At 45.4% G+C, this 23,352-nt stretch overlaps 2 protein-coding genes across 2 annotated transcripts; both read right to left on the minus strand.

Annotated features, from left to right (window-relative positions):
- Nucleotides 1-1,439: 1,439 nt before the first annotated feature.
- LOC137824758 (uncharacterized) lies at nucleotides 1,440-2,048 on the minus strand. The gene has a single exon (XM_068630432.1). It carries the CDS (start codon nucleotides 2,046-2,048, stop codon nucleotides 1,440-1,442), a length of 609 nt encoding a protein of 202 aa, XP_068486533.1.
- A 10,628-nt stretch (nucleotides 2,049-12,676) lies between these two features.
- LOC137824759 (uncharacterized) lies at nucleotides 12,677-14,852 on the minus strand. The gene is made up of 2 exons (XM_068630433.1): nucleotides 14,383-14,852; nucleotides 12,677-13,889 (listed from the first exon to the last, which is right to left on the minus strand). The coding sequence occupies exons 1-2, from the start codon at nucleotides 14,850-14,852 to the stop codon at nucleotides 12,677-12,679; spliced, it is 1,683 nt and encodes a 560-aa protein (XP_068486534.1).
- Nucleotides 14,853-23,352: the final 8,500 nt, after the last annotated feature.

Consider the following 23,352-nt stretch of genomic DNA (forward strand, 5'->3'; position numbering starts at 1 on the left):
CCCCTTTGCCGATTGCAAATGCTCCTTGGGAAGACATTAACATGGATTTCATTTTAGGACTTCCTAGGACTGCAAGAGGCCATGACTCTATCTTTGTGGTAGTGGACCGTTTTAGCAAAATGTCCCATTTTATTCCATGCCACAAAGTAGATGATGCTCAAAATATTTCTAGACTCTTCTTTAGAGAAGTGGTGAGACTCCATGGTCTCCCTAGAAGTATAGTGTCCGATAGAGATCCCAAGTTTATCAGCCACTTTTGGAAAACTCTTTGGGGTAAACTTGGAACAAGACTACAATTTTCAACTTCTTGTCATCCTCAAACGGATGGACAAACCGAAGATTAATATCCCAGCCTTGAGCACAAATGGGCAGCATAACTTTACTCACAATAAACTTGAAAATACAAGGTGTAGGCTCCTCCTTTTATAGGCTAAGGAGGACCATAATGCAACCCTAATGCTAGCCAAATGAAATGTAAATGTGAAGCACATGGGTGCACAAATGAGCACATGGGGAGGGGTGTGTCTAGTTTTTATGCTCACCCCCTCCATGGTCTTTCTAGAATGTTCACACAAATATGCTTTTTACACTACTCTAATTACTAAGCACCCCTAATGGGCCTTTATGTAACAATTACAAAGGTCTTCTCTTCCCAAAACCGTAGCTTTGACCCATGTGTATGTGAAGCTAGACGGTCTAGAAGGAATCCTCATCATGGCCTAGACGCTCCTTATGTAGTCGCTCCTCATCATGGGCTAGACGCTCCTCTTCATGGGCTAGACGCTCCTTTTTGAGTCTAGACGCTCCTCATCATAGACTAGACCGTCTAGTCTTGGAGGCTTGGCTTTCATCGTGTGGTGAGCTTGGGCCCTCCTCCATCAAGGTGCAGGATGGAAGCACGGGTTACCAAAGATAGGAGAAATATGCGAAGTTAAATCCTCTTTTACCTTTGGGCAATGACGAAAGAGGCGACACCTTCATGGGGAAGATTCCTCGCAGATACGAAGACCAAATAAGTTTCTTAGTGGAGAGACCAAGGGAAAGGTACGCGTCACGACTTAGAAAGGGAGAGTAAAAGAGGAAGTTACGTGCTACCTAAAGGGTTAGAAGCAAAGCGGTGAATCATGCATCGGAAGCAGGTACCAATTACGCCTTTGACATGATAAAGAAAACAGAGATAGATAAAGAGTAAGAGAAGTTAAAAGATACAAGAAAAGTTAAAGCAAACAAGGATGCAAAAGTCGAATAAGTATTTAAACAAGAGCCAATTGTTATAGTTACAAAGAAATTCGAATATATGCGAAGTTACAGGGGAAAGGTCCAAAAGTATGCGTCCGTTCACTCCCCAAGGTCAAGGGGAACGACTTTCCCATCAACAATGTGGTTGAAGGGGTTCCAGCTGGAGGTATCAATCCCCGGGTTTTCACAGGCGGCTTGAGCTAGAGCCTCCTTGAAACCCTCTGCAAAAGTATCGGCCATGTTGTCAATAAGTCTCTTCTTGGCCTACTCCATCTTCTCGATTGTGGAGTCCCGAATTTCCTTCTCCACAATGAGCTCTTTTTGGCCTTCTCTAGCTGCTTCTTAAGAACCTCCTTCTCCATCTGGAGTCTGTTCAACTCGGTCTGGAACTGACCATGCTCAGTTTGGAGAAGGTTGAGCTTTTCCATTTTTTCAGCTAGCTCCCCCTCGGTTTTCTCCAACGATTGCTCCCGGACAGCACATTGGTCAGCAAGTCGTTTCTGTTGTGCCTCAGAAGTTTGCATCGCCGCTTCAAGAGCAACGATTTTGGATTGGAGAGACGACACCTGTGCAAGGAGCTCAGTGAGTCGTTTGCAGGCTTCCGCGTTAACCTCGCGGGCACTTGTCAAAGAGGCTTTGTAAACCTCCTCTTGGCACGCCCAGCCTCGGCATAGGATCTCCTTTTCTTCCTTCAGGGTAGCCACTTCCTGTCGGAGAGTTTGGAGCGTGCGTGCCTCGTCAGCCTTGGACTTCGCTTGGGCGCACCATTCAAGGGCAACGACCAAGAAGGCACCCAGATAGTAAGGCATGCCCTTTGACCGTGGCACCCCGAAAGATTCACCTGGCGACAACCTCTCATTGAAGCCCCTCATCAGCTGCATGATTGGAGGGGGAATCGCTATAAGCTCTGGGGCAATTGTTGGGGCGGTTGGTGTTGGTGTTGGTGTTGGAATTGGTAGTGGTAAGGGCATAGACTCCACCACCCCTTCTTCCTGGACTGTTAGTGGCGAGGGAGATGGAGAGGGAGACGTGGCGCTGGGTGGGTTGTTCATTAAAGACCCCCCATGCAAAGGTGAAGGGGAGCGCTAGTAAACGATGCGGTTCGTCCTCCTCCTCTTATAGGCAGGTCCCACATCCGAGTCTTCATCTTCAGATGAGATGGTGAGCACCCTCTTGCCTTTGTCAAGGGGGGCTGTAGGAGGAGTGCCAGCTACCGCTAGGGGGACTGCAGCAATGGGAGGAGGTGATTTGGGTGTTTGGAGTAAGAGAGAAGAGTTTGGTGTTTGTAAGGACTGGGGAGAGTTGGGTGTGTCGGCGGTTTGGGGTAGTGGAGATGGTGGCAACAGATTGGACTCGACGGGGAAGGTGCTGGAGGCGCCGCCCTTTGCAGACTTTGAGTCAAGACGAGCCTTCAAGGACCTAGCCAGTTCAGCTCGCGTTGCGGGGTCCATCACTGATGCTGCACCAAACAAACCAGGTAACAGAGGTTAGGACTGATATCCATGAAGAATGAAGCACCAAATGCATACGGCGATACGCATAAATTCGAAGTACAGGACGTCAACTCTACCACTCAGGCAAATCCTCAGATCAACAACAAGTATAGAAATTAAAGCAGACAAGCATTGCATGCATGAATCAGAGGAAGCGCGATTAAAAAAAAATTAAATAAACAAAGAGAAGGCATATGCTTTGTTTGCCTTGAGCATATGCCTTCTCTTTGTTTGCCTTCTCTTCAGCCATGAGCTCATCTGAGGCCCAGGAGTACTGAGCCTTATAATCGACCTGGGGGGAGGATTGGGCGTTGTTTTTGTACGCGCCATAGATTGATAAAGAAGCTGAAGAAGGAAGAAAAAAGCAAAGGCTCAGTGAAGGAGTTTTGAAGAAGCAAATGGGACGAAACCCTAGGAAACCCTTACCCACGCGAGAAGTTCAGAAAAGGGGGAAGACAGAGAAACGGGGAAGAAGAACGCGAATGCAAAAAAATAAACAGGCCCAGGCAGTTATATCAGCACAAGAGTTAAAGGGAAGAGCCGTCGAAAGAGAAAGATCATACCTTTGAGTATCTGGTTTGGTGGAAATCGGAAGCGCGAAGAAGAGAGCAAAGATTGTAGAGAAAGCTTGAGAAGATGAACAGTAGAGGAAATGAGAAGAGCGAATAAAACAGTAGTTGGAACGCGGGACCGGGATCGTGCGATTGAGCCACGTGTCGAAGGATTAAGCGTTAACTTGAAGTGCAAGAGGCCCCAAGCGCTGGCCGTAAGATGGAGCCACGCGTCAAGATATTAGAGCATGACCCAAAGCGTCACTTTTCCCGCTCAGAGAATGTTATGTCGTCAGACGCTCAGGAAGTGTCACGTCCACTGTTCAAGGGAATGTCATGTCAGCCACTCAAAGGAATGTCACGTCAGCCACTCAGGAAACGCCACGTCATCAAGGTGCCACGTGGACAATAGGGCGAGGCCTTAGTCTTTTTGCTGAAAAAAAGTATCAGCTCAAGACTGGGGGGCTTGTGTATCGTCCCGTCCCCGGGCGTTGACCAAAGTCAAAGTCAAAGTCAACGTATGGTGGGGCCCCTCAAGGGACTCAAGGAGGAAAGTCAACGAATTGACCGCATGAGGCATCGCCAAGGTAGGCGTCGCCAGGTGTGGGCGTCGCCAAGATAAGGCGTCTCCAAGATGAGGCGTCGCCAGGTTAGGCGTCGCCAAGTCAAGGCATGGCCCAGAGCAGTAACAAAGAGAAGAGAAAGGTGGCTTCAAGGCCATAGTTCTGGTACCAGTAGGGAGTAACCTGACTCCTGAAGTACCCACACCACCTCAGGGAGACCCCCGGGATAGATACGACCCATGAGAGGGTCATGCCCAGGGGTGAACCAGGTGCATGGTACAAGAGGAAGATAGGTACACTCCCAGGGCGAGTGACTAGAGGTTGAGGGGCATGAGTGGGCACCCAGAAAGTCACCCCACACGCCAGATGCACTTCGAGGAAAGAGGACTCACACAATGGAATAACCCTAAGTTGGGTTACGGCGTTGTGAGGCCTTCTACGTAGAACAACGATCAAGTCGGAAGAACACGTGGCAATAAGCACGTGCTCATCAATGTTTTAGTGGAAGTTTGTTAAGGTACGCGTTAATTTAGTTTACGTATCAAATGTTTCAAGACACATTTTTATACGCTTTCAATGCGCTTTAACACGCTTTAAATGCAGAAGGTGTATAAAAAGGGGGCCTTGGGACATTTGATGGGGGGAGTTTTTTTAACCTAATTCTCGCAGTTCTACACAGATGTAAACCCTAGTTGTTTCGCGGCGCACCCACTGTACGCACAAACAATTAGGGAAACACAGTATTAGTTACTCAGTATTTTCGACCACCTTCAGAGCATCCAATCGCGGTGTTTGATACGAAGGTGTGTCACCTTTGGTGTTTCTCGCTAGCTTACTTGATCGTCGGAGTGCAAACGGCCGCGAGGGCGCCCCTTTGTTCACTTCTTTTCAGGTACTCACGGACGGAGCGGAACGAAGGTGCCCTAGCTCGTGAGGACAAGCCACGCATAAAGACGACCCTGGTCAACCGGCGGGAACACAGGGCAGGGTCAAGTCCTCTCTTTCTGAAAATCTGGTACCCACTCATGACATTGAATGCTTTTTAATTCTATTACTGCTATAAAATCTGTTGCAGCTGATCTCTTCCACAAGAACAACCAATTGCAACATCTCTTGCAAAATCTGTGAGTGAGCTTTTCTCTGTTTTCTTCTCTGCCATCATGGACTCAACTCCTCCCACCTCAAAGAGAGTCAAAACCAGAGCTGTAAGGTTGGAGGAAGGCTAGAAGGATGGTTTTCTTGAAACAATGCTCTAATTGAGAGATACAGGTTTGAAACAAGCACCAAAGTGATAAACAACCCCAAGGTTGTGTGCTTTGATTGGCTGAAAAGCCAAAAAGCTGGACAATGTAAGGATGCTGCTCAAAGATCAATCTCTCAGAAAGTTCCTGGAGATGAAGGGAAACATCTACCCAGATTCAATAAGGGTGTTCTACACAAATCTCAAGTTTGAGGGAAACAACCTAGTTTCTCATGTAAAAGGTGTAGATATGGAGATAACCCATGAAGTATGGGCAGCTGTTGCTGGTCTAAAGTACTCAGGCCTCAGGATTAACAAGGGAAACCTTGGAGTAGTGGAGGATTTCAAAAAAATCCAATACTACAAAAGTTGCTTGAAGAACCAACATGCTCAAGTTAGGATTTTCTCGGTTGGAGGCCCAAAGCTGGATGAAAGGTTGCTAGCGCTCATTGTGACTTGGATTCTAACACCAAGGGGGAGCAATCATTCTGTTCTTACTGAGGAGGATCTGGTGTACATCTTCTACATCATGAAGAAGATCAAAATCAATTGGATCCACATCATCAAAGAGCACATGCAAAAGGCAATGAGGTTAAGCGACTATCATTATCCATATGCTGTTTTGGTATCTAAATTTCTACTCTATTTTGAAGTGAACCTAGAGGATGAAACATCTGAGTTGGTCAAGTCAACTCAAGAGTTGAACAATGGATCACTCAGCAAAATGGGTTTTACCAAAGTAGGTGGCAAATGGATTAACAATGATGGTGACTTTGGTGCCTCATTTAGTGCTACTGCTGATCATGAACAAGATGAACCTGCTGATATGAATTTTCAACCTGAAGATCTACCTGAAGCACATCAAGATGCTGAAGCTAGTGCTGGTGCTGGGAATCAAGAAGAAAGGATGCCAACCATGTCTCCTTTTGAGAGACTCATGATGAATAGGCTTGATAGCTTTGAGGAGAATCAAAGGAATTTTCATGATCTCAGTGTCAAAAATTTCCAGAGGATTCATAGCAGGTTTGATAGCATGGATGCAAGCTTCATGACTCTAGATGAACAAATCGAGGCTGTACAGAATCAAATCTTTGATCTTCAATATTCTGATGATGATGAATGAAGAAAAACAACCGGTTGATGTATCGAAACAACCGATTGTTTTTGGTGGTTGTATCAGTTTTCTATTTTCTTTTTGCTGCTTTTGCTGTTTAATTTTGATGTATTCAAAACAATTATCTTGTGTTATCTCTTCTCTTTGTCTATTTGTGAAGACAAATAGGGGGAGATATATGCTGTGTTTGATTTCAGTTTTTTTTTTCTTCTGCAAAACAGTTTGGATGAGTGAAACCTTATAGGTTTTTGCTCCTATATTTGTTTGTTGTTTACTCTGATATTATGCTCTGAATTTCTGTATTTGTTTTTGTGCTAACCAAATATCAAAAGTTCTATGTTTTGGTTAAAAACTGTATCTTGCAGGAACTGCTTCAGATTCAATCAAGTACAATACAAGCATCAGGGATTTGTCTTCATCAAATAGAGGGAGATTGTTGAACCAAGTGGTGTTCAAGCTTTGAAGAATCCAAACCCTTTGAAGAATGTTGAAGGCTTGGCTGTGCTTGCTGTTGCTGAGCTGTCTTAGTTAGGATTTGGGGTAGTTTGAGTTTTGTAATCCACTCTAGATTGAATCCAAAGCATAGGCATTCTCAATCTTTTTAAAAGAAAAGTATTTTTCAAACTAAGTGAAAAACAACCGATTGTTTTGTCGAAACAACCGATTGTTTTATACTTAGATGTTTTTAGAAAAGATTGAAAACTATTTTTCAAATGGTTGAGCTGTTAAAACCAAAACAACCGATTGATTCGAGGAAACAACCGATTGTTTGTTTTGGTACCATAACAGAAAAACTGTTTTTTGCTTTGATTGAGCTTTAAGTGTTTTAACTGCGTCGCAGCGTAAGAGGTACGCGAGGTCGGTAATGTCAGTAGAAATCTTTGAGGATCACTCGCTCGACATGGACATCACGTTCACCAAGGGGGACCTCAGGGACGTGGTGCCTCACGACAACGACCCTATTGTGATCTCGCTTGTCACGGCGGGAAGGACTGTCCACCGGGTGCTGGTCGACCAAGGAAGTTCAACAGATGTGATGTTTTGGCCAACTTTTGAGAAGTTACAACTGTCTCCCGATCAACTGAGACCATATGGGGGCTACTTGTACGATTTTGCTGGTGACCAAGTGGAGGTGAGGGGGTATATCGAGCTGAGGACGACCTTCACTGACGGCTTGGCTTCACGAACGGAGAAGATCAGGTATCTTGTTGTAAACACCCCGTCAGCGTACAACATACTGTTGGGAAGACCAACGCTCAACAGAACAGGAGCTGTGCCTTCGACAAGGCACATGAAGGTCAAGCTGCCGTCTATGGAGGGCATGATCATCACCATTTGCTCCGACCAGAAGGAGGCGAAGAAGTGTTACGAAAATAGCCTTAAGAACAAGAGGCCTGTGTGCCACGTAACCACAACGCCTCCCCTTGGCGTGGAGCCGGAGCGCGAATCCCGGCGAGTTCCGGATGCGGCGTTAGAGGTGGTCGCCGAGGGCGATGTGCCGATGGGGAGTGTAGAGGCGAGGTCAGAGAGCTGGGAGGGAGAAAGAAACTGCTCAGAGACCGCCAAAGAAACCGGTATCGGGAGGGTGCTGATCGCCAGCGAGAGGAAACCTCAGCCATTAGAGGAATGGCTCGATAAGGAGATCAGCGGTAAGGTGTTTAAGTTGGGAAGAACCCTGGATAGCAAGACACAAGACCAAATCGCCAAGGTGATAAGCAGACCCTTGGATGCGTTTGCGTGGGCTGCTTCAGATATGCTGGGAATCGACCTCGATTTCCTGTGCCATCGTTTAGCGGTGGACCCCCAAGTCAAGCCCATCCGCCAAAGAAGAAGAAAGTTCAATGAGGAGAAGACACAGGCGATCAAGGAAGAGACACAAAAACTCCTTGCAGCGGGCCACATCAGGGAAATCCAATATCCAGAATGGCTCGCTAATGTTGTCCTGGTCAAGAAGAGCAGTGGAAAATGGCGGATGTGTGTTGACTTTACAGACCTGAACAAGGCCTGCCCGAAGGATTCTTATCCTTTGCCAAGCATAGATGCCTTGGTAGACAGTGCATCAGGGTGCAAGCTGATCAGTTTTTTGGATGCCTTCTCGGGGTACAACCAAATCAAAATGCACCCCATGGACGAAGAGAAGACCGCCTTCATGACGGAAAGGTCATGTTATTGCTACAGGGTAATGCCCTTCGGGTTGAAGAATGCAGGGGCCACATACCAAAGGCTGATGGACAAGGTGCTCGCACCCATGCTCGAAAGGAATGTGCAGGCATACGTCGACGACATGGTCGTGACGTCCCTGGAGAAAGACAGCCACGTCGCAGACTTGGAAGAGTTGTTCATCACGATAGCCAGGTACAAGCTAAAACTGAATCCTGAAAAGTGCGTTTTTGGTGTAGAAGTAGGGAAATTTCTGGGGTTTCTCCTGTCAGAGAGGGGAATCGAGGCTAACCCCGAGAAGTGCGCCGCCATATTGGCAATGAGGAGCCCCGCCGATGTGAAGGAGGTGCAGCAACTCACGGGGCGGATGGCCGCGCTGTCCCGATTCGTATCGGTGAGCGGAGAGAAGGGCCACCCATACTTCCAATGTTTGAAAAGGAATAACAGGTTTGTTTGGACAAAGGAGTGTGAGGAAGCCTTCGTAAAGCTCAAGGAATATTTGGCGAGCCCTCCAATTCTGTGCAAGCCCCAAGTCGTAACACCGCTCAGGCTGTACTTTGCCATAACTGAGAGGGCGATCAGCACAGTGCTAGTGTAGGATCAGGATCAGATCCAAAGGCGTATATATTTCGTTAGCAAGGTGCTGCAAGGCCCAAAGGTAAGGTACCAGGCCCTAGAAAAGGCAACATTGGCGGTTGTATTCTCGGGGAGGAGATTGCGCCATTACTTCCAGAGCTTCACAGTATTGGTGATGACCGACCTTCCAATCCAGAAGGTTTTGAAGAAGCCCGATGTGGCTGGAAGGATGGTGAAGTGGGCAGTCGAGCTCTCGGAGTTCGACATCAAATATGAACCCCGAGGATCAATCAAAGGGCAAGTTTTTGCCGATTTTGTGGTCGAGTTGTCCTCCGAGGTGGCACCGAACGCCGAGGATGACTTTCGCTGGGTACTCTCGGTCGATGGGTCGTCCAACCAGCTGGGCAGCGGGGCTGGGGTCATTTTGGAAGGGCCCAACGGAGTGTTGATAGAGCAATCATTGAGGTTTGCTTTCAAAGCAAGCAACAACAAAGCAGAGTATGAGGCTTTGATCGCCGGAATCCTGCTGGCTAAGGAAATGGGGGCGAGAGTGCTGATGGCCAAGAGCGATTCGCTGTTGGTCACCGGACAAGTAACTAGCAAGTTCCAAGCCAAGGACCCACAGATGGCAGCCTACTTGGAGTACGTGCAAGAGCTAAGAAGATCTTTCACTTCATTTGAAGTGGTGCACGTGCCAAGAGAACAGAATGTCCGAGATGACTTGCTAGCCAAGCTCGCCAGTTCGGGCAAGGGGGGCAGGCAGAGGACTGTCATTCAAGAAACCTTGAAAGCGCCTCGAGCATTCGTGGCAGACCACCAAGTTCTCCATGGTTGTAGATCAATGGGAAGACTGGCGAGAAGTCATAGATCCCTAACGCAGGAAACTCTGAGGGCGCCGAGGGTCAGAGCGCGCCCAGCGGAAGGGGCAAGATCGATGCAGATTTGCGCTGTCCACGAGCTAGACACGTGGATAACGCCATACCAATGCTATTTAGCGGATGGTGTGCTTCCAGTTGACTCAACTGAGGCCAGGAAAATAAAGAAGAGCTCCAACAAGTTTACCCTTATTGACGGCGAGCTGTACAGGTTTGGATTTACACACCCTCTTCTTGTATGTATACACGGAGAGAAGTGCACGAGGATTATGGATGAGCTCCATGAGGGAATTTGCGGGAGCCACATTGGAGGTCGATCGCTGGCGACAAGGACTATCCGTGCAGGCTAATACTGGCCCACGATGAGAGAAGATTGCAAGAGATACACCCAGCGTTGCAAGCAATGTCAGCAGCACGCCGATTGGCACAAGGCACCCCTAGAAGAGCTGAAGTCAATTTACAGCCCCTGGCCGTTTCATACTTGGGGAATTGACATTCTGGGACCCTTCCCATTGGCGGTCAGGCAGATGAAGTACTTGGTAGTGGCGATTGAATACTTCACCAAGTGGATCGAAGCGGAGTCAGTGGCCCAGATCACCGCACACAAGATCGAGAGCTTTGTATGGAAGAACATAGTGTGCGGGTTGGTGTGCCTAAACGCCTGGTGTCAGACAATGGGACTCAGTTTGCAAGTCACCTTTTGAAAAAGTTGTGCGAAGAGGTGGGAATACAACAGGTGTTTGCATCCGTCGAGCACCCACAGACGAATGGCCAAGTGGAGTCTGCCAATCGGGTGTTGCTGAGAGGTTTAAAGAGGATACTAGAGAAAGCTAAGGGATCGTGGGCTGAAGAGGTACCCCGCATAGTTTGGGCGTACCATACCACTGAGCCGTCAGGAACCCACGGGACCCCGTTTAGTTTGGTTTATGGATGTGATGCGATGATTCCAGTCGAAATCCAGGAAAGCTCGCCGAGATTCCAGAACTTTGTGGCGGAAGACTCGAACGAAGAAAGAAGAATGAATCTGGATTTGCTGGATGAGGTCAGGGAGGAGGCGAGAGTGAAGTCCGAAGCAGTAAAGAGAAGGATTGAGTGAAGGTATAACTCTAAGGTAATGTCAAAGCAGTTTAGAAGTGGCGATCTGGTGATGAGGAAGGCCCATCAGTACGAGATGCAGAACAAGTTATCGCCTAAGTGGACGCGACCGTTCAGAATAACTGAGGTGCTCGGGAACGGCGCCTACCGCTTGGAGACGTTAGAAGGAGGGGCGATTCCTTGCACTTGGAACGCCACACATCTCAAGTTGTATTACAGTTAAAGCCTTGTAAGTAAAGACGAACATGAAGAGATTTGAATAGTTTCTGTTAAAACAATTTCAAGGGGGCACTCTTTTTTCCCTAAGGAGGGTTTTTAATGAGGCCACCCAATAAAGAAGAGTTTTTCAAAGTTTAAAGCTTCTAAGTTCGCATGCTTATTGTTTTGAAGTTTTTAGAAAAAAGACCTTATCACTTGTACGTGATCTAAGGCAACAGTAAAGTTATATTGCATGCTTCATAGTTAAAAGTTTTAAAGTCCCCATCGTTTTTCGGCGATCAGTGGTAATAGTTAAAGGTTTTAAAGTCTCCGTCGTTTTTCGGCGATCGGTGACAATAGTTAAAAGTTTAAAGACCTCATCGTCTTTCGGCAATCGGAGGCACCAGTAGTGTAAAAAGCCCTCAACGCCCTCGTGCATTTTGAGGCAAAAGAAGAAGTCCTCCTCGCCCTTAAGCGAGTGCAAACGAGAAATAGAAGAAGTCCTCCTCGCCTTTGAGCGAGTGAAGGCAAGAATAGATTGAAAGACCTCTTTGCATGAGCAGATTGAGGCAAGATTAAAAGTCCTCAGTGCATCCAGGGGGGAGGAGATGTACACCCTGGGCAAGTTGAGGCACCAGAGAAAGTCCTTCTCACCTCAGAGTGAGTTCAGGCAAGATGAAATTGAAAAGTCAGGGGTGTTCGTGACCTTAAACGGCGGGAAGGGAAGGTTGATGGAAAACGCTTTTTCCCCTTTAAGTGAAACATCAATATTGACCCAGTAAGACCAGATAAAGCTTCCACGCTTGCGGGCGGTGTGAAGATAGATAAAATCCTTCTCGTCTTGAACGAGCTCAGGTACGGCGTGAATGGTGGAAGAAGATAAAGGATAAATGAGGTAGGTTCGAAGAGGACACCTCGCTATCCAGATCATTCTTCTAAAACTCAGAGAGGTAGAGAAGGATCCAAAAGGCGCCTCTATCCCTAGATGAGGGAACAATGATCAAGTTATGCAAAGAAGAAAGGTAACATCGCCAGAACCCTATGGCGTGAAGGTTGAGACAGTGAAGGGGTTGTACGGCGAGTGCCAGATCAGAAGAGTCCCAGGCGATGACAGAAGTAGGGGGCACTTCACTTGGCAGATCAGGTAAACTGTATTTTAATACTAGTTTGTGTCAAAACCTGTTGCCTAGTAAGTGATTTTATGTTAAGGTTTGTTGCTTTAAGTTCACAAGTTTTATTGAATGCCATGGCCGAAGAGTTGATAGTTGCTCAAATTTACTTTGAGTTAATAGCTTGCTAAGTTTGTTATAAGGTTAACAATTTGCTCGAGTTAAAAGCAACACGTGAAGGGTTAAGTTCAAGTATTGCTAAGTTAATGCAGTTGAGTAAGTTTCATCGGTTATGTTAGTTAACCCCACAAAAAGAGGCAAAGGCATACAAGGTGAATAGAAAGACGATATTCAGGGAATGAGAATTATGTAAGCAGTGTCAATTCAAGTCTATACACAGATAGTTATTACAAACAAAAGATAAATAACAAGTTTTTGAAGAGGAGGTGATGGGGAAAGGCAGTTAATCTTCAGAAGGTACAATCTTCCCATCTACCACTTCATTGCAGATCGACAACATAGAAAGATCGAGCTCAGGGTATTGGCATGCCATTTGCTCCAGAGCAGCTTCGAACCCAGAGGTGAGGAGTTGAGCAGCACTCTGCTCAAGCTCATGCATTTGCTTCTTCAGCTCTTCCTTTTCCTCATGAGTTTGAGCGAGTTCTTCAGTAGCTCTTTTGCTCTCGTCCCGAGTTTGGGCCAGCTCTGCAGCAATCTTTTTAGTTTCCTTACGAGCTTCGGCGAGCTCAGTAAGAGCCTTATCCCTGTCCTTCTCGACCTTCCCTAGGAGAATCTCCCTATCTGCTGATCTCTTCTCGATTTTCTCCACCCTGGAAGCTTCAGCCTTTTTTGCAGCCTCCAAATCTGCCACCTTGAGCCTGTATGGAACTAGCTTGCTCTCCAAGTCAATTTTCTCTTGGAGTTGGAGGTGCAGTTTTTGGCGCAGATCGGAGGCTTCCTTGCGCGTGTTCCTTAGCTTGACGTCCAATGCATCCTCCAGCCTTGAGTGTTCCATTTCAGTCATCAGCAGGTTGCAAGTGAGCTTCTCCGCCTCAGCCCTAATCATGAGATTTGACTCCTTTAGCTCGGAGTTCTCCTCTTGAAGCTTCTTAAGTGAATCCTTTACAGCTCTTGATACAAGCGAAGGGAGATCTTCCGCCATGGTCTTTAGTTGAGCTGTGAAGGGTCCCAAGGTCTCTTCAAAGGGATCTGGGAGGTTTGAGGCTGGTGTTGGAGGCACTGGTGGAGTTTGATATTCGTTTTCACCACCACCCTCTTGAGCTTGAACAGCAAGGGGGGCTTCCAGGCGTGGTGGTGAGGCTGGAACTTCCGCTATGGGCGTTGGAGAAACTTGAGCACCCTCATCTACTCCTAATGCAGCCCCAGCGATGGATGTGGTGGAAGGAGGACCCTCTCCAACAGATACAAACGGTGTAGAGGCGCTCGGAGGGTCCTCTGCGTAATTAGGGCTGCCACTCTCAATCACTATGGGCGCGGCGGCCGGTGGTGCTGTTTGGACTGGTTCTAACAGGGCTGGAGGCGATGGCGGTGTTGGTGTTGGAAGTGTAGGTGGTGTGGAGGTAGCTACCCTTTTCCTCTTGGTAATAAGACCATCCTCGGTGGCTTCGTCGTCATCTTCTTCCTCTGACACCACTTGAGGAGTCTTCCTCTTTGGCCTTCTCAGCGCCAGTTTTTTCCTTTCCGGGGCGGGTAGTACCCCGGAAGAAGTTGGACCTCGGGGAGGAGATCACAACTGAGTTGGGCACAACGAGTTTGTGGGATCGGGCGATCGCCCTCAATTCCGCCAGCTTTCCTTTTCCCAACATTGTGTCTGCACAAGGTAAAAAATAGATGAGTAACCAAAGCAGAAGCAGAACATGTAAGTACATACATACAGAGATAACATAAGTAAGTAGCACATGGATGAATGGTCAAGGCCAATACAGAATAATGGAGTGCCAAAGATAGAATGCTAAGTCAGTTTTAACGCAAAGCGAGAGTGTTGGTGTTGGGAAAGGGGCTAACCTATGTACATTTCGAGCCGGTAGCCCCAAGTGCGCGCAAAGGATTTGGAACGCCCTCACGAATGCCCAGCTGTTGGGATGGAGCTGGGCAGGGGCGATGTTGAGCTCGGTCAACAGCTCCCTCTCGAAGCGAGTGAAAGGAAACCTAAGTTTCACTTTCTTGAACAGTGTGGCGTAGATGAAGCAGAACAACTCGTCGTTGCTCCTCTTATCGTCCACACAGATTGGTTCTCCATGGAGGCAAGGCAGCACTGTCACTTTGCTATCGTGCTCCTTGTGAAACGAAAGGTCAGATTGATCCCCTTTCCTCAGTCGATGCACCCCCACCTTAGTATTTATCGACGAAGTTTCCTTTAGTAGAATCAGGGAGGCCCAGGGGTAGAGCTCTTTGTAGTCTTGTGAAGGAAGGGAGACTCCCTCGGCCTGTGGTGGAGCTGCTTTGGTAAGATTGGCATGGGATGAGGCAGGCCTCTCAGCCTGTGAGGAAGGAGCACCAGAGGCTCGTGGGGGGTTGCGTGTTGGTGGAGGGTTCGTCCCAGTGGTAACCCTACGAGTATTGGGAGGAGGGTTTCGCGATGAGGAAGGAGGGTTAGCGGTGGACTTTGTCTGAGCCATCGCAGGAACTGCAAAGGAAAGAAAGGGGAGGAAATGAGGATAGCAAAAGAATGACTCGATCGAAGACGAAGAAGACAGAACGAACGAGTGAGAGTTCGCTGGGGAGGACGCTATCAAGAACGAAACTCTAAGTTACGAGAAAAAAGAGAAACAACCCACAACGTACGCTCCAGACAGTTAATGGATGATGCAAATCGATTAAAATGCAACAAATATAAGTAGAAGGAGTAAAAGAGTTACCTTTTGATGATCGGATGAGTGTTGAAGGAAGTTGAAGATTGAGGGGGACGTAGGTTTCGTAGTGAGCAGAGAGAGCGTTCAGAATGCTTGAAGATGAAGAAAGATAATGAAACAGTGAATAGCGCGAAGGGTTTAGGGGTTTCGAACATTGTAGCAAGCGCAAACGACAGTGAACAATGGCCGTCGATGGGTCCACGTGTCGAACGATCGAAGGAGTTAGTGAAATGTCAAGTCAGTGAACAGTTTTAGCGCCAACGCACAAAGCCACGTAAGCCGCCGGATTTAAACCTCTTTAGTCTCCTCGCTGAACAAGTCGCAGCTCGAGACTGGGGGGCTTGTGTACCAACCAGGTCATCGGGTGTGATGACGTGTCTTGCGCGTGCCAGGGTGGGGCGTGCTCAGTGGAACACGTAAGCTAGAAGAGATGAATGGTTCAGAAGTGAGCATAGTCGCCGAACGCTGAATTGGCGTTCTCCGATCTCTAGTGTGCGCAACTGGCGCTCACCAGAGTTACGTCACAGTCGTCGTCTGGGAATGCTAGGAGATTGGGTGTTTTGCACACCGCCACAAGAAGCACATCGCCGGATCCCCCAGTAAACTTAGTTAAAGCTGTTGGAGACTCAGAAGAGTAATTTCAAGCGCATAAGCTCAGTGAGATGATTGTTGCGCCAGCATGGGGCATGAAGGTCGAGTGGGTTGGGGGGAACACCTTGCTCATCAATGACAGGATTCCCAGGGTGGACATTCGTTGGTGGCAAGGTTTCCCCAGCTAGAACATGCACGACACAGCAACAAGAAAGGTGCCGCTTGCGACGAGCGATATCACAGAGATGATGCACTTTGTTGCATCCGATACTCGCCTTGTCAGGTGATGTTTCGCAGCGCATTGTGCGCTAGCTTGCTCCTTGAGTAGAGGACTTAGTTGTGCGGCTGGTTACAACACAGAAATAACGTTCAAGTTGCCCCAATCCAGATGACGACACGTGTAGGGTTGGATGTCACCAGTTACTCCAACCTAGATGATGACACGTGTAGGGTTGGGTGCAATAGAGAAATGATGCTCAAGTTGTCCTAGCTCAGATGACGACACGTGTAGGGTTGGGCGCTACCTGCTATCCCAGCCCAGATGGCGACACGTGCAGGGCTGGATGCGAGCCGCGCGTCCAAAAGCATAACGGCCTGAAGAGAGAAGAAACCTAGCTATAAAGGTAACCTTAACAGAATTTGCAGGGGTACGTTTTTTCATTACGGCTCATTTGCTAGGGTTGTGTGCCTTTAGTACGGTCCTACAGAGCATATTTTCTCTTAGTTTTTTGGGTGTTCTTGTCATTGACTTGAGCGTCGGAGCGCCACCGGCCGCAGAGGCGCCACTGTGTGTTTTTCAGGTTCTCAGATAGGCTATCTGCTGGGTGGACTTGGAGGGCACGTGGTGACAAGCTGGTGAGGAAGACTGTGACGAGGCAACGCTCTTGCACTAAGTCAACCGGCAGGATCATCTTTTATGGTCCCAAAACAAACAATCGGTTGTTTCCACGAATCAATCGGTTGTTTTGGTTTGACAGCAAGTCAACCATCAAAAACAGTTTTCAACCTTTCTAAAAACACCTAAGTATAAAACAATCGGTTGTTTCGACAAAACAACAGGTTGTTTTTCACTTAGTTTGAAAAACACTTTGCAATTAAAAGGTTTGAGAATGCTTATGCTTTGGATTCAATCAAGAGTGGATATATACAATTAATCTACCCCAGATCCTATCTAAAGACAGCTCAACAACAACAAGCACATCCAGCCTTTCATCAACCTTCAAAGGGTTTGGATTCTTCAAAAGCTTGAACACACTTGGTTCAACAATGGATACCTTATCAAGTGCAACACCTTCTAAACGTCATTCCCCACCAAAAGCATACTTCATTGATGAATTAAAAGAAGTTAAAACAATATCTGCACAACAAGATGAGGAATTGAGACAAATGGAGACAAGGCTTCAAATATTAGAAGTAAAACACATGGAGAAAAGATTGTCAAAACTTGCCATGAAGCATGAAAGATCCATTCCTCACGGCCAACATCATCATGGGCATGTTTTAAGGAGTTCCAACAACTATGGGAGCTTTGACAAAAAGGAAGAATGGAAAATACATAAACTTGAAGATAGGCGCTAACATGTGGCATTGCCTTATTCTCAAATTGTAAATCTTCCTACTTTTAGTGGTGTTGATGATGGTTATGTGTATTTAGATTGGGAAGATAAGGTTGACCATATTTGTTTTATGTTTATAAGGTCCAAGATGACCACAAACTTAGGATAGTTTCTTTACACTTTTTGTACTATGCCAAAGAATGGTGGCATCAAACTCTTAGATCGAAGAACATATGAGATGAATATCATAGGAACCAAATGGGTGTACAGGAACAAGATGGATGAACATGGAGCTATCACCAGAAATAAAGCTAGGCTGGTTGCTAAAGGTTATAACCAAGAAGAGGGAATAGATTTTGGTGAAACCTATGCACCAGTGGCTCGTCTTGAAGCTGTCAGATTACTCTTAGCATTTTCCAGCATACAAGGATTCAAGCTATTTCAAATGGATGTTAAGAGTGCATTCTTGAATGGTTACATTAATGAAGAGGTGTTTGTATCTCAGCCTCCAGGGTTTGAAGACTACAAAAACCCAGAACATGTGTACAAGATCAAGAAGGCTTTATATGGATTAAAACAGGCACCTAGACAATGGTATGAGAGGCTAAGTGAGTTTTTGCTCTCTCAAGGATATAACCGTGGCAATTCTGATAAAACTCTGTTCATAAAGAAGAAAAGAGAAGATATTATCCTTGTGCAAGTGTATGTGGATGATATCATCTTTGGATCCACAAATGAAAAAATGTGTGAAGCTTTTGTTGCTGCAATGAAGAGTGAATTTGAGATGTCAATGTTAGGAGAAATGAATTTCTTCCTTGGACTACAAGTAAAACAACTCAAGGATGGAATCTTCATAAATCAAGCAAAGTACTGCAAGGAGTTGCTTAAGAAGTTTGATATGGATCAATGCAAAGCAATCAACACTCCTATTTCAACAAGCTGCCAGCTGGATCAAGATTGTGCAGGAAAATCAGTGGATCAATCAAAATACAGGGGTTTAATTGGTTCCTTATTATACTTAACTGCTAGCAGGCCTGACATTATGTTTGTTGTATGTTTATGTGCTAGATATCAATCTGATCCAAAGGAATCACATTACAATGCAGCTAAGAGGATCCTGAAATACTTGCAAGGGACTAAGGATGTTGGACTATGGTATCCGAACAATGTTTCCTTAAGCTTGACTGGTTTTTCAGATTCTGACTTTGCAGGTTGCAAAGTTGATAAGAAGAGCACAAGTGGGACTTGCACATACTTGGGTCAAGTCTAATCTCTTGGCATTGTAAGAAACAAACCTGTTGCTCTCTCTACAGCAGAAGCAGAATACATAGCAGCTGGAAGTTGTTGTGCTCAAACATTATGGCTAAGGCAGCAACTAAGTGACTTTGGGTTTCTCTTAAACAAGATACCTATAAATTGTGATAACACTAGTGCTATAAATCTGTTTAAGAATCCTATCATGCATTCAAGAACTAAACATATTGAAATTAGACATCACTTCCTAAGAGAGCATATAGCTAATGGAACTTGTGATATTAAATTCATTGGCACTGAATTTCAATTGGCTGATCTCTTTACTAAACCTCTTGCTAAAGATAGGTTTTACTTTCTTCTAAATGAATTGGGTATCATTAGCTTAAATTGTCCCCTGCAGTAAACAATTTCAATCTGTTATTTTATGCTTTAACGTGTTGTTTTTCTGTTACAGATTCTCAGACCTGACTAGGAAAGAAAAATAACTTCTTTTCTCTCTCTTCTTGACCATTGACTGCTTTTATGGTTATTGACCATTGGTTTTATGACATTCATGTGTTGAAATCCTAACTGATTTGATATCTTGATTGTGCAACAGATTTGATTTGCTAAGCTGAAATATGTTTCCAATATATTCTTGCATCATTCAAAATCTGCACCTGTGGTACCACACAAGAATAAAATCTGTACTGTATCTGATTCTATTGATTCTGCTCTCAAAAACCCGTGATCTTTGAAATCTTCCTTGGGCCCTATATTAATCTGGTTTATCTCAAATTGCTTCTCACACTTTCACTTCTTGTTACAAGTTGTCCATGTTTCAACACTATTTCTTTAATTAGTTCTGATTTTGTTTCTATTAATCATATGAATTTTGATCCTACCGGTTGACTTAGCGCAAGAGCGTTACCTCATCACGATGTTCCTCACCAGCTTGACACCACGTGCCCTCTAAGTCCACTCCACAGATAGCCTCTCTGAGAACCTGAAAAACACACAGTGGCGCCTCTGCGGCCGGTGGCGCTCCGACGCTCAACTCAGTGACAAGAACACCCAAAAACTAAGAGAGAATATGCTCTGTAGGACCGTACTGTAGGCCCACAACCCTAGCAGTATCAGCCGTAATGAAAAACGTACCTCTGCAGATTCTGTTAAGGTTACCTTTATAGCTAGGTTTCTTCTCTCTCCAGGCCGTTATGCTTTTGGACGCGTGGCTCGCATCCAGCCCTGCACGTGTCGCCATCTGGGCTGGGACAGCAGGTAGCGCCCAGCCCTACACGTGTCATCATCTAGGTTGGAGTAACTGGTGACATCCAACCCTACACGTGTCATCATCTGGACTGGGGCAACTCAAACGTCATTCTTTCTGTAGTAACCAACCGCACAGCTAAGTCCTCAACTCAAGGAGCAACCCAGCACGTAATGCGCTGTGAAACACCACCCGACAAGGCGAGTATCGGATGCAACAAAGTGCATCATCTCTGTGATATCGCTCATCGCGAATGGCACCCTCCTTACTGCTACGCCATGCATGTTCTAGCTGGGGAAACCTTGCCACCAACAAATGTCCACTCTGGGAACCCTGTCGCAGATGAGCAAGGCGTTCCCCCCAACCCACTCGACCTTCATGCCCCATGCTGGTGCCACAATCGTCTTACTGAACTTACACGCTTGAAATTACCCTTCTGAGCCTTCAACAGCTTTAACTAAGTTTGCTGGGAGATCCGACGATGTGCTCCTTGTGGCGGCGTGTAAACCACCCGATCTCCTAGCATTCCCGAGCGATCTCTGATTAACCGTTCTCCTAGCGCTCTCATACGGCGACTGCGACGTAACTCTGGTGACTGCCGGTTACGCACACTAGAGATCGGAGAACGCCAATCCAGCGATCGGCGACTATGCCCACTTTTGAGCCATTCATCTTTTCTAGCCTACGCGTTCCATTGAGCACGCCCCACCCGAGCACGTGCAAGACACGTCATCACGCATGATGACCTGGTCGGTACAAATTTTATGCTAATTTTTCTCTCTAGCTGGAACTGTCCATTTATGAATAGGTGCTGAGAGCAACTGACTTGAAATGGCATCCTCTTCACACAAAAAGAAGAAGTCCAAGGCATCCTGGAAAATTGGTTTGCTGGAGATTCTGAAGCTATGACAAGGTTCATTCATGAGACAAGCAGGAAGCAAAACAATGTACCTAAGGTGCTGGAATTCTCATGGCTGATAGAAGAAAATCTGACAGAAGCAAGAACTCTTCTCAAGCATCAAAAATTGAAAAGTTTTCTGGAGATGACTGAAAATGTTTATCCAGACCTAGTGAAGGTGTTCTATAGCAATCTTGAACAAGATGGTAAGAATCTTGTGTCCTATGTGAAAGGAGTAAAGCTGAAAATCACTAGGGAAATATGGAGCAGTGTTGGAGGAATCAAGTACTCAGGGCTGAAAGTGAGTAAAGGGAACACTGCTGGAATTTAAGGATTCAACAAGATGCAGTTTTACAGAAGTTGTGTGAGGAATCCTACTGAACCAGTGGCTAGGTTTAATGCAGTATGGCTATGGTGTGTTTCTTTTATCTTGTGCTCCCATTCTGTTTGATGAATCCAAAGGGGGAGAAGAATAGCTTGATACAGGTTCTGCAGTTGAGGAATAATTCATATAAGTTGCTGATGTGAATTCAGATATTAAATCTGCAGGGAGGTACAACAATACTTGAATCTGTTACATTATGTTTTAACATCTAAAAGCTCTTGTGTCCTTTTCTGGTATCTAGTGTTATACAGGTCCTTGACCATGATCTTTCTTCAAAGCTATGTAGTGCAAAGGGGATTTGTCTCCATCAAACAAGGGGAGATTGTTGAAGATGGATGAAGCTTCTTTTCTACCTAGTTTTAGTGTGTGTTTTGATGTAGAAAATAGCTTGTTTGCTTTGAAGTTTGTAATGGATTTAGATGGTCTTGTATTTAGGCTTGTGTATGTGTAAGGTTGCCTTTTGCTACATGACCTATCCTAGATGCCTAATCAAGCTTAGATCAAGCACATGAAGTGGTTAAAAGTTTTTCAAAAAGCTTTTTAGAGTTTTCTCAAAAATCAAGATACTACACAAAAATAAATCTGTTTCTCTGTAAAAGAATAGGTTTATTTTTGGTTTGCTAAAAGGCTTTTCGAAAGTTGGTTAGGGCACCAAAGGTACAACCCAGTCAGTTATTTCAGTTAGCTGAGTTGGCAGTTTTCCTAAAATAAATTTGTTTAGTTTTAAACTGAATCTGTTGTTTTCATAACAACTTTTCAACTGTTTTTTGAAAAGTAGTTAGAAACTGTTTTCTATATAAAGTAGTTAGAATCTGTTTGTTGAGCAATCACGTTTTGACAGAGATTAAACACTTTCTATGTGAGAAGAAGGATTGAAAAGAGATTTTGAAAGGTTTTCCAAAGGGATCTTCAAGTGTGCTTGTTCTAGGAAAACCTTGATCTTGGTGAATGTGCTGGTGCAATTCTGCAGCAAATTGAACTACTGGTTTTGAGTTCTTGCATCTTCTTTTCAGGTGTTATCTTTCCTTTATTCTTGTTTGTAAAGGTGTAAGTGTTAGTCACTCCTTGATAGGGTTTCTTGGAGTGCAAGTTATGCTGAAATAGGATTTTTCAGCATTGGTTGTATTGTTCTTGTAGTGTTCAAGAACTGTTGTGTTTGTAAGTGATTGAAACTGTTTTTAGTGGATTCCACCTTGGAGTAAGGTGAAACTGGATGTAGCTCTGTATGAGTGAACCAGTATAAATGCTTGCTTGTACTTTTCTTCTCATCCCTACACTCGTTTCTGGTTTTTGCTTAATTCTGTCAAGAACGAAATCTGTTCATTTGAAATCAAATATGTTAATTCTGGGCTTAATAAAGGCTGTTCTTCTTGATCTGAAAAGTTCTCTAATCATAAACAAAGCTTATGAATGTAAGTTGGTAATTGATTTAAGGGCTAACAGTTTTCTTCATAAAACTCATGTTAAAGATTCATTGTCTTTGAAGCTTGGTGTTAAACATATTTGATTGTCCTTTTGGTATAGTGTGTGTTCTTCAAAACTGTTAAAAGTGAACCATTCTGATTTAGCTATCTTTGACTATTTGATCTTAATCCCAATCTGGTGCAGTTCTGTTTGTGTTAGTTTGTTTTCAAGAATCAATCTATTCATTCTAAAATCAATCCGTTCTTTTACCTCTGATATACTGAAAACAGTTTGTGTTTGCAAAAATTTTATATGTTCAATTCACCCCTCCCCTTTTGAAGTTAGACACTAATAGACCCAACAAAGAAGAGTGTGAAGAAGAACGTGAAGAAAAAGTGAAGAAAAGTGTGAAGAAGTATGTGAAGAAGAGTGTTCCTGCCAGTTGACCGGGATCGTCGTTGCGCGTGGCCTGTCCTCGCGAGCTAGGGCACCTTCGTTCTGCTCCGTCTGTGAGTACCTGAAAAAAAGTGGACAAAGGGGCGCCCTCGCGGCCGTTTGAACACCGACGATCAAGTCAGCTAGCGAGAAACATCAAAGGTGACACACCTCCGTATCGGAACACTGTGAAGGGATGCTCTGAAGGTGGTCGAAAATACTGAGTAGCTAATACTGTGTACCCTAATTGTCTGTGCGCACAATGGGTGCACCGTGAAACAACTAGGGTTTTCTGTCTCTGTGTAAAATTGTGTGAATTAGGTCAAAACTCGGATCCTCATTCAAACGTTCCCAGGCCCTTTTTAAACACCTCCTGCATTTAAAGCGCATTGAAAGCGTATAAAAATATCCCTCGAAACATTCGAAACGTAATCTAAAATAACGCGTACCTTAGCGAACTTTTAGGAAAGCCTTGATGTTTTCAGTGCTTATTG

Source organism: Phaseolus vulgaris, chromosome 8 (assembly GCF_000499845.2).
Source record: "Phaseolus vulgaris cultivar G19833 chromosome 8, P. vulgaris v2.0, whole genome shotgun sequence".
NCBI classification, from domain to species: domain Eukaryota; kingdom Viridiplantae; phylum Streptophyta; class Magnoliopsida; order Fabales; family Fabaceae; genus Phaseolus; species Phaseolus vulgaris.